Genomic DNA, 12,231 nt, shown 5'->3' with positions numbered 1-12,231 from the left:
ATTGATCATATCATTCCTGCTTTTACTATATGTTACTGTTATTTTAGGTTTTATGTGTTATTTGGCATGATTTGGTAGGTTATTTTTGGGTCTGAACAAAGTTTTCCCATATAAATTAATGGTAATTGCTTCTTCGCTTTATGACATTCCGGCTTAGGAACCATTTCATAGGAACGCCCTACCTTCAGATGGTGAGGGAAACCTGTACCCACATTCACCAAACCTGAGCTTGCATCTTATTCTACTTTCTTCCTCAGCTCCTCTCATGTCCTCTTTGAACTTGTACTATTTTAAAGTCCTCATCCTTGTTTTTCAGTTCTCTTCTTGGCCTTCTTACCTTATCTGTGAATCTCCCCTAGTTTAATAATATTTCAGAATATCTGAAGTTCTCCAGCTTCACCAATTTTGCTTGTTCCACCACTGGGAGCAGTGTCACCAGCTCCAAAGACCTCAAACTTTGGAATTCCTCTCTGCCTCTACCTATGATACAACTCTTCATGAAACCCACATTTCCAATCAAGTTTTCAGGCAAATAATCTGTTATCTCCTTACTTTCAAACCTCAAGATAATAGAATACCTTTAATATATTAATGACACTACTTAAGTACATTTGAAATCCTTGGTTAGACTATACTTGTGACAATACTGACAGCAGTGCTGGGCACCAAATCTTGAGGAGGATACATAAGATTCAGAGGGACAGAATGGTATACTTACCTTTACTACAGTGGCTAAATTGCAGGAAGAATTACAATTAAGACTGTATTCCTTTGGAATTTAATCTTGACTGATTTGTTTTAAGTTTTAACGTATAGAGAAAAACTGCTGGTGTAAAAGGAAAGATGGCATGGTCCATTGGATGGTTAGTCTTGGGCTCAGGGTCAGAGTTTGAAAGCCAAGTTTTTGTTTTAGGAGCAAAGTGCCAAAAACAAGAGTGAGAAAAGGGAAACTGTTCCATCAGTGAAAGGGTCAAGAGCTAACGGATCTGGATTCAAAGTGCTTAACAACAGAACTAATGGTGTGGCAAGGAAAATACTTAATCATGAAACTAGTGGTCATGATCTGCAATTCACTACCCAAATACTCTGTCACTTTCAAAAGGGAACTGGACAAAAAACAGGAGATACAGAGTAGTCTCCTCCCGAAGAATTCACAAATTCAGGAAGTAAGGCTTTAGAATGCTTTTGCTTTTTTGCTACCTCAAAACTTTCTTTCAATATTAAAGAACCAGGGGAAAAAAGAGAAAAGATGGCTGTTTTCTTACCAAAGGTCCACAGCAGTGTGTCTTTTGGAATGCTTTGACTGAATGTTACCAGGCATTGGCACATTAATTGGTCCTCTCTCACTGAAGGTTCCCTCCAAAGAAGAATAATCTAAACAAACAATAAGTGTTAAACTTTGCTTCATCATATTGCTATCAGCTTCCACAGATCACCGAGTTCTAAACTTACCTTCATAATAACTTCGTACTCGTCTATCCCTGGGCACTGTGTCCGAAAATACATATTTATTTTCTTTTGAGGATATACCATCTTCTAAGTGTATGTCATGATATCCTCCAGGCTAAAATGTAAACATAGAATTTGTTTATGATGCCAAATGGAAATCCAGGTAAATACAGCTCTTGGTAACACAAACTTAGGGAAAAAGACATACAAAGCTATTTTAATATTACTATTTCAGCAATTTAAATATCACCTTATTCAAACATTATTCTACAATTCCCAGCAATGACTCACAACTGGTGTGTGTGTGTATCTTTTACATGAATAAATTCTTCCTGATGTGGAGCATATTTATAATAAATCAATTGGAATACATAATTATCATGTGGAAGGCAAAACAATATAGGCTTAAACTGCCACTAGGTTTATTAGATCCAAATAACAATGCATCACTATTACGTAGGTGGCGTTCTTATCCCTATAATATCATCACCATTTTCCATTCACATGACTGTAGTTCTTGAACTAGGTTCTCTGGAAAGCCACCAAAAAAAAAAGATAATACCCCTGAAAGTAAAAAAGAATGCAGATTCTAGAAAACTGAAATTGAAAGAAAATGCTGGGGATGTTGGCTGTACTTGTATTCAAAGGTGGTGCTAAACTTGACTTGGTATTTCAGGCACTTACTGTTGATATTTAAGATTATTGGAATTTTCCATAATATCTATTGCTCAGTGAAAAAGTTCCTTTATAAAACTTTATTTTATTTGAGGATGTGATCAATTGTAATCAAAGAACTCACTGTTAATTTTTTTTAAACTCTGTGCATAGTGTTACCAGTTTAGGGCTCTGTCTCAGTGCAGGTACGTCCTAGGACAATCATAATATTCAGGGTCCTCTCATACTCCTTATCCCAGACAAAAGGATATTACTTTGCTTAGTCTAAAATTATTCAAAAACACTCAGTCCTATAACATTATATTATTTCATATCTCATTAACATCAAGTGTTAGACCTCTAATCATAATTTCAAGACATCCCAACTCTGGTCAATCATTTGTAACATAAAATTCCCATTCCCCTTAGCAGATTCAAGAATAACACAAATAACAACACAAAAATTGTAACCTGACTGCTGAAAAACTTAGTTCACACTAGGTTTTCCTCAATCTCTCCTGCTGTTATCTATGGGTCTTGTAGCTATATGGTAAATCCCCATGTTGCTACTTATTTCTTGATTAACTACTATTTTTATTACTTGAACATAGCTTGCTTTGAAAAATGGCTGCCATCTTAGTGGGATGCAAATACTAAAGTAATTTACCAAAGCACTGACCAATTGTTTTACAAAACAAAACAATTGTAGAGTTTGATTGCTAAAACTCTAAAACTTGAAAGTTCAATAAAATAAATAAAAATCAATGAATTTAATCAAAATTCTAATTTTACATTGGGCATTTGTGGAATTCCATTACATAAACCAATTTACCAGAATCAATGGTTTAAGAGGTATAAAATGACTAACTATTGAAAACTCAAACACAAACTAAAAAATTTACATTGTCTACTTAAAATAAATCGATGATAGGAATACAGAATTAGGATTAGGCTATTCAGATTCTCCAGCCTCCTCTACCATTTTGTTAGATAGAAGTTGAAAGGAATCTCATGCATTTTCTTATTTTTGTTCCGTATTCTTTGACACTTTTAACAAACAAAATAGTGTGCGTCTTGAGGTTCAAATTTATTATCGTTCAGTGCTGATAATCCAGATTATATCATGAACATGATTCTCTGTATCTATCCTGCAGAATTTTATTAACATTTCAAATTGCCCCTCAAACTTTAAAGGATTGCAAACAGCATTTTCCAAAATGTACTGTAGCTCTCTAAATCCAATGTAAGTATTCCTGCAAATATTCCTGCAATAAATGAAGTTACATACTGCATTTTGGCGATAGAAGGTTACAGATGAAGGGAAAAGGAACATAACATTCAGGCTCAACCTGGTTTTCTTTCAGAAGGATTAATGAATCTCACTTGGCATTACAAATAGTTTAGTCAGAAATAACAATTTTTTTTACCTCTGTACTCACGTAAAATATATACCTCATAGAAAAAGAAGAAATTTGGCATTGATTGAAACAAACCATAACTCCCAAGCCGTGGGTTAAAACAATGAAAATAAATTTGGTCTAACCTCAATCTGATGTTGATGGCTGTGATATGACACTGTATTATCCCTGGTAGAATCTTTGATTGGTGGCCTGCTATGCTTTCCATCAGTTAAGGACTGCTCCACCTGAAAGTATGATACACCAATTATCTCAACAGCAAAAACAGAATTATAAAAGATATTTACAAAAACTATACAATGACTTGTATAATGCAGAAAACGTACTTAGAAATTAGGCCAGATTAAAATAGAGGAAAATACAGTCCAACCATTCACGATCTACGACGGAATTGCAGCATTTGCAAGTTTCCTTTGATATTTACTTACACTTTCAATTTCCATTTATGATATGCTGTTATACAGCCAGAAAAATTGACCAGTGATTTTCCATTAAATATGAAAGTCTAAGTGATTTGAGTCTGTCCATACATCTTACTTGAATTGTAATTGTAAATTTTAATCGAATATCCATCAGAAATGTAGAATTCATTTTTTTTGATTATTTCACCTTCATACTTAAAATATTCCCCGTGGCAGTATTTTAAAGTTTGATAATATAAAGGGTGGACAAGCTACACACATCAAGTATACTAATGTTACACTCCACATGTCGAATTCAAAGCATTTAATACAAAATGTTCTCCAGGAATGGCGTATTTAATCACTCTCCAATATCAGCAGTACAATTTTCTTCACTCTAATTTCTGGTCCATATCTCCATCTTCTAAAGGCCGTGCACCCCTAGAATGTAGTATTCAGCACTAAGGACCCTTAACATCCATGACTTGCTCTCTTCTCTATATTAACATCAAGTAAGTGGTACAGGTGCTTGAAGACCCACACTCAATGATTCAGAAACAGCCTCCTCCCCTCTGCTGTCAGATTTCTGAATGGTTCATGAACCAAGGATTCATGCACAATTCTTTGCACTATAATGATGCCGCAAACAATAAATTTCATGTCATGTCAGTGACAATAAATCTGATTCTTAAACCTCCATACTTTTTCTCATATCAAACGGTAGATTTTAATAATTTTTTTACAAAGATTCTTGCAATATAATTTACGGCATGCAATCTTAAAAACTATTTAATTATTTTGTATATTAAATTTCCCACTTCCATAATAAACTTTTCAGATATAACCTGCCTTTACATGCCTTTATGCTAATTATCTTGGGTTACTTATTACATTTCTAAATTCTTATTTTAACTTCTGTTAAGGACTGGGATGTTAATCATTTCTCTTTTCTACTGGTACTGCAAGGCCTTCAGGATGCTTCCAGCAGTTTCTGTTTTTTATTTAAGACTTTTAGAGTTGTCCAGAACATCCCAAATGAGTTCTCTGCAATATTACGCATTAAAAAATTCCAAAGGCATTAGAATTATCGAGCTAATATTATAGTTCCTCACTGTCTTTTTTTTCCTGAAGAACAGCTAAGGGGTAATCCAAGAATAATTCTTAGCAGAGTAGATTGGACACAAAAGAATGGGAAAAAGATATAGTGTACATTGTTTACACAAAGGTGTGGATAGAGACGGGAGCACAAGAAAAACTAAATGAAGTTTTTCCTTCATCTAACTTCCATTCTGTGATTTTGTGATCAGCTCCAGGGTCAATGAAGTAATGCACCAACTTTATTGCTTTGGACTCACAAAGGATGGATGATATCTTGAACAATGCAAAGGGCTACAGGTCACTTTGGAACTACTTAGTATCTTCCAGTTGTTTCATGTTCTTAAAACTGACTAGAGATCACCAAAAATAGTTTTATGCTCATTTTAAACTTCAAGGTCAACATACCCAACGCAATCCAACCTTTTTTCTTTCCCCCAAATTGGTATTCATTTATTCTTCTCTATAAATACACGTGACAACTTTATAATGTGCTGAAAGACCATGAAATGAGACAGATCAATGCCACAGAAAGTAGATACAAAATGTAAAAATATAATGAAAATCCTGTGCCTTTCAAAATATGTACATTTTTTATACAAAACAATAAAATCACTTTCTGAGATTATCCAAGAATGCCAAAGCAGTTTGTGTCTAATAAGAAACCAGAGACCACTTTTAGATTTTGAAGTGCTCAAAGCATTGACATATGGCTGCTCTCATTGAAGTGGAATTAATGGCTGCTCTCACTGAAGTGGAATTATATTTTGAGAGGAAAAACAAAAATGCTTAAGTGATGAAAATTTTGATAGGGAGGATGAAAACACACAATTTGGTTTTGTACAATTCTACCAATCAATACATAATGAACACTGCCTGGAGTACATCAGTGCTGCTTCAGCAACTCTGAGGACAGGAGGGTTTGTAAGAGTTACACCTTCCACATCAAATAGGAAATAGTTCATAAATTACTGTCGGGTAATCTTAATGCGGCATAGAAACTGAGGCCATGGTTGAAAAGCCATCTTTGGTCAGCTTATAAGAGAGTAATGCAGATAATTATGTTCATCTAATTTTGAGGAAGACACGAAGATCACAGAGGGGTTCAGAAAAAACTATTAAAATAGTTCCATGAATGCGCTGTAAGGTTGGACTGCACAGAGTATATTTGTTCTTCTTGGAAGAAAAAAAGTTGAGAAGCAATTTATTTGAAGTGTACAAGAGCGCATCTGGTTTAAACAATGAAAGAAAAAGGTTGCTCCAGTTAACATATGATTATTCCAAGACCAAGCATCAAATATTTTTAAAAGTTTGAACAAAAGATACAAAGGAGATGTGAAGGAAAAGGTTCCTTTTAAAAAACAGACTAATGCATTGGTCTGAGTGTAATAATGAGTGGTGGGAAATATCATTCACTGCTTTTAAAACAATATTTAATTGGCACTGATAGAGAATATCTTGCAATAGTCTGGAAGTAGAGTTAGGGAATGGGTTTGAAGGGATCACCATTAAGAGTAGGCATGAATCTACTGGACAGAACACCCTCTTTCTCTAGGATAATGATTCTAAGATTCTACATCAAAACAAATATTTAATTGCAAATCCAACAAATGGCTCCCAGAAGTTTTAAATGCAGTAGAGGTACTGAGCTGTCATCAAATACAAGAGAATAAACTGTGGGAAGTCACGATATTTTATGCAGCACAAGGTGGAAAATACCAAGCTGGAAAGGGACTTCAGTTAATCTATCACATAGCGGATGTGTCCATCAATTTCTTTATGTGGGTAATATAATACAATAAATTGAAGTTTAAATACCAATATACCTTGCTATTATTTGAACTAGAGGTCATCTAAGGAATGCTGACAAACAGGAGGAAATAAACACTGAAGACCTAGTATTTTGAGAATGACTATGCCATGCTAGGGACAATAAAACACAACAAAACATCCTAAGACAAAGACAACATTAAAAAAAAAATCACTTTCTTGATGAAAATAATAATCTATACATTTGGAATAGAAGATGACAAGACAACTAAGTTTGGAGTTATAAAAACTGTAACATGCTGCCAACTTCATCTTTCATCAAATAAGATAACATCAAAATCTGAAGACAGTTGACAACTGACAGTTCCATTTGGCTTAGATTAAGTGCTATAGAAAAAGATAAAATTTGCAAAATCTTTGTATGCCTCAAAATCAAGTAGTAAAAATATCAAATTTTCTTAGTTACACACCAATAAGAAATGATGTGGAGAACAAAATAACTAGTTTCCATAACTAATGTTAGTGCAAGGTACTGAAGATGAAGTGGAGAAGACAGTAAGAGAAAAAGAATTCAAAGTAACAACCGCTTAAAAAAATTAAAATAATAGATTAATAAATGACTGGGTACTTGCTCAGAAATCGTAACTCTAGAACAGAGGATTAGGCACTGAAATCATCTCTGAAAAGGTAAATCAAGGCATTAGTCAATAACCTGACAAAGAACTCCTAGAAGATGATCTAAGCTGTGACAATGTGCAATGCCTGGCTAAAACTGGTAAAATCAAGCCATTACCAGCTTTTTTTTTACAAAAGACATTATAGCAGCCACAAGCAAGGATGTGATAATGCCTAGTTAATTAATAATTATTGGAATAAATTGTATTTCTTTATTGTAATTTCTAGAGTGGAAACAGAGCTTGAATTTTTAAGGTTTATAATTCACATATTAGACATGCTATACCTTAAGGTTTGTTTTGGGATTTTAGATCTGAACATAACTACAGTAAAGTGCCTTTATTCTCACAATATATCAAAAGTTTTTAGTGACAAATATCACATTACATTCAAAATCTATGTAAATTAATAACAACATGATTATGCACAAGCAGATGGAATTACTTTAATTTGGCATCATGGTTGGCACAGGCATCGTGAGCCAGAAGGCCTGTCTTGTGCTACGTTTTTATTGAACTAGGGAAACTTTCAGGTTTAGTTCCATGCTTAATTGGGATAAATTGTAAGTTTTATAAGCATGAAATAAATAAACGTTAAAGCATTTCAATTTAAACTTAGCCCATTCTCACTGTCCAGAAGTGTACAATTTCAGTGACAAAAATGGTCTCCTCCCTGAGCCTGCCTGCATTGCTGCCACCACCATTACAAAACAACCCCCATCGGAAAGTACAGCAGTTGACTGTGTATATGAAATGCTTTAACAAAACTGTTTACAAAACAAAATCAAATTGCCTAGTTGTCACAATGTGTTGAGTGGACATTTTGTTTAAATCAATGAATTACTGTAGCTTCATGAACACAATTTTAAAATTAACTTACTTTACCGAAAATGATATTTTGTTCAGATGCCTCCTACAATATGCCTTCATTTGATAACTTCTTGTCCCAATAGTCAAGTTGCCACTAATCATTGCCCACTTTGATCATATGCTGGAAAAGGATCTACCAAATTAGCTAATCTGAATTAATACTTGCTTCACCACAACTTCTGTTTGCATTCTAAACACATCCGGTTCAGACCCAAAGATGAGCAGAGATGTTAGATCAGAACTATATCCATCCCATTGCACTCAACATCAATGGTTCATTGCTTCACTTCATCATTTCATATTGTTATATGGAAAAACACTTGCTGCTAAGCAGTCACCCTTTCTTTAGAGAATATATCAATGTCTGTACAAATTTCCAAAGCTATTATTTAGCAAATTTGAATAGGTATTGTTTCAACCTTTCACAATAGTTGATTAAGTCCAAGAACAGCAGCAATCAATGATACCATAGAATTGGCACTGAAAATAAAATCTCTATAGGCTTCCATTAAAATATAGGAATACTGTTATTTTACCAAGTGATAACACTGGCTTTTTTAATATGCAAACTATAACGAATCTAAAATTGAAATAGATTTTAATTTTAATTGAAATAAATCTGTTACATGACTTAACAGTTAAAAATAGATCAAATCAAGCACTATTCTGATTCAAACATCACCACAGCAAAGTTAACACTGACCCCAGAAGTTTCGGCAAAGTCCTCACGTGAGGAGCCCAGAGAACCTCTATTGACAGACGTCCGAGCATGTTGCATTTGAGGAGATAACATCTGTAAACTATTTGTCCTAGTAGGCATTCCCTGTCCTGCACTTCCAGAGTTAATTTCAGATGCTTGTTTCCTTGGAATATACATAGAATGCCTCTGTGAACGTGATTTGGAGGCATATGGACTGGGATAATTTAAGTCAAAAGGAAAAGACTCATGTGGAGCAGACACTGAATGTGAATGACCCCCTTCAAGATGGCTAGCAGGAACCTTAAGCTCATCTTCATTTGTTGAATGTCTTGTAGATGGTTTGCGAGTTTCCAGACTTTTATTCATAGCTGGAGGATTCTGTGCCTGCCGGTTCTCACTGGATCCAGTTGATAAAGCATTGTTTGAAGCAGTGAGTTCCAAGCAGCTTGAAGGAAAATACCTAGATGACTGATCCTCCCCATGCACTTTCATTTCATTCAGGTTTCCAACTGACCTTGAATCACTCAATGTCCTATATGATTTAGACGGCGTTAAAACTACTGAGTTCTTTGATTGTTGCAACACAGAACCTTGTACGGGCTCTATGTAACTGTGACGGTTGGGTTTTTCAGTTGGTAGAGTTCCAGTTTTATTTTGTGGCATTTCTAAAAATGAATGCCTATTCTGCTGTGATTTTGTATTAGGTTTTAAATATTTTGCACCAGGACCTTCTGCAATCTTCTGATCAGTCTGGATATCAGTTTTAGACTTTGCATGTGCTTCCTTGGACACCAGGCGTGGACTAGGAAGGAGTGGTAAATTAGTGGTGGTAAAATCTTTACTACTAGAGAGATTCTGTTTGGTCTGTTGATAGTCTGGTGAAGGAATAAGAGCAGGGCTGTGTGGGGAAGAACTTTCACAGGAAAGGTTATCATGTTGACTGCTGTCATCACCTCGCTTAACATTGACACCTAGATTCTGCTGATCTCGGCTATCTGATCGAACAGACAGTGATGCACTTTTGCTACCATGATTTCTGAAAAACACAAGGCATTTCCCTCAGTTACAGAAGAAACAATATTTTATAGCATATGTATTGTATAATATTTTATCTGTTCTCATCTATAATTCAATTTTGACAGAACTACTTCAAAAACAACTTTTCTTTATTGCATCCCAATGCAGGAAAAATTTCATTATTAGCAGAATTATTAAACAAATAAAAACCCTTGTATGGTTCTAATGCGATAAAAGAAAAATAAGCTTTTGGTCTCAAGTCAGATTATATGGAGAAAAAAGGAAGAGATGCAGTAATTTTGAGGGAAAGAAATCTAGTGTGTGCATCCTTTCTCCTTACTCACTCACGATACCAGATAATCATTGACTGGGCCAGCATTTACTTCTCATCTTGAACTACCCACAGATTAAAGACAGTTAAGAGTCAATCATACTGCTCTGGGTAATTACAACAAAATTTTCGTCCCAAGGAAATTGGTGAACCAGAGTGATTTTTGCTGAGACTTTTTTTTTGCCAGATACAATGAAGTTCAATATCCCAACTGTCAAGGCAAAATTTGAACTAGCATCTCCATATTAACAGACCAATCTCAGGATATCAACTTAAAAATAATGCCATATATTCCACAAGTAAAGGAATGACTGTCAAAGCCACAGCTTCCAGTTCATAAACTGGAGATCAGTTATGTAATTAAATGCAAAAATCAGTAACACGTACTGTACCTTTATTCAGTTGTCCCTTATCCTCCCCAAGTTGCGGCGGTTCTATAATAAGCTAAGTACCAAATTTTTTCTAAGACTACAAAGGTATTTGCCCAGTAGCTTGTCAAATAAACTTTTAATGGCAATGAGATAAACAAAGGTATTTATGGAATTCCAGGGCACTGGGCAATGATGGCTTAAAGACATGGTTCCATTGAAGGATGGAAAGAAAAAAGGATACATTAAGTAGTATGTATTTACTGGAAAGCTTACAACCATTAAGGGGAGGAGGCAGGTGGATAATGTGCAAAGAGGTATAAGACATGAAGATACTTAGATTACAAGGATGAAGTTTTTCACTTGGTTTTGGAGCCTGGGAAACAACGCCATTACAAGAGAGTGGGAAGATGCATTATGGTAAACAACAAATCAGGAGCAGTTTAGAGACTGAACAATGAAATTGGAATTTAGCGGTTTAAAAAAAACAGAAAAAGATGCAAGCACATGAAAATACAGGAAAATTGGCTTTAGTTGATTCAAGTAAAATTAGTTCATTTTACAGAAGCATATTTAGGTAAACTTTGTGGCAAAAAGTACCATGTAAAAGAAATTCAGCTTTCTGAGACTGGAGGCAAGGTTGGGAAAGATTTGGTTCAAACTCAGTGATGAAAGGAAGACAGCAAGTAAATGAGTCCGAAAAAATTTCAGTTGTGGGTCATGGTAGTTAAAGGAAAATTGTCACACATCCAAGATTAAATTTCATGTAAGAAACATGCAGGTAAGAAAGTAGTTCAAGAGGTATGTTGAAATTGATTCTCACAGCTTGAGTGCCAAAGAAAGGTACACAAGATTTTTGAGAGAAAAAAAAAATGGAGAGTCTAAGGCAGTATGTAGTTCAGGAAGTTTGCAATTACCAGTGTAAGGGGGAGAGAGGGTGTTAAGCAGTTTTCATATTTAAAATAATTGTTCAGTGGCAAGCAATTTTATCAGTGGGCGAACACGACACAACAGTGAAATGGTCCAGAAAACATTATTAAGATGGTCAGCAAATTAGAGAAAAAATTGGATTTTTATATCAAAGTATTACTTTTACCTATTTTCTGCATGATGAGTTTTCCTTTTAGTTACCCGTGTTGGGGAAGTACCACTAGATCTATCCAAAAGTCTCTGGGTCTGGAAAGCAGTGTGGTTCAAGCACTGTTCTGTTAGGTATCTTTCAGATGGATTCAGTTTCAGCAAATTCTTTGAGGAAAGAAACAAAACTGATAGTAAATGTATATCCACATGGAATGCTCTTTATAATTAATTAACATGGGTAGCACAGTAGCATAGTGGTTAATGTAATGTTATAACAGCAATAGCGATCAGGGTTCAATTCTTGTTGCTGTCTGCGAGGAGTTTGTATGTTCTCCCTTTGACCGTGTGGGTTTCCCCTGGGTATTCCAGCTTCCTCCCACATTCCAAAGACATAAGGTAGGGTT

At 35.0% G+C, this 12,231-nt stretch overlaps 1 protein-coding gene across 2 annotated transcripts in view; it reads right to left on the bottom strand.

The window, feature by feature from the left end:
* cdkl5 (cyclin dependent kinase like 5) overlaps positions 1–12,231 on the bottom strand; it is a 208,105-nt gene that overhangs the window by 21,557 nt on the left and 174,317 nt on the right. For both annotated transcript variants that reach the window (XM_072260723.1, XM_072260724.1), the window contains exons 11-15: positions 11,844–11,992; positions 9,035–10,067; positions 3,647–3,748; positions 1,453–1,564; positions 1,266–1,374 (exon numbers count right to left, since the gene is read on the bottom strand). In XM_072260723.1, coding sequence (XP_072116824.1) covers positions 1,266–1,374; positions 1,453–1,564; positions 3,647–3,748; positions 9,035–10,067; positions 11,844–11,992 — 1,505 coding nt within the window. The remainder of the gene's footprint in view (positions 1–1,265; positions 1,375–1,452; positions 1,565–3,646; positions 3,749–9,034; positions 10,068–11,843; positions 11,993–12,231) is intronic.

Source organism: Mobula birostris, chromosome 6 (assembly GCF_030028105.1).
Source record: "Mobula birostris isolate sMobBir1 chromosome 6, sMobBir1.hap1, whole genome shotgun sequence".
In the NCBI taxonomy this organism is placed as follows: domain Eukaryota; kingdom Metazoa; phylum Chordata; class Chondrichthyes; order Myliobatiformes; family Myliobatidae; genus Mobula; species Mobula birostris.
The sequence above is the reverse complement of the archived record's forward strand: the minus strand, read 5'-3'. Positions and strand labels throughout refer to the sequence as shown.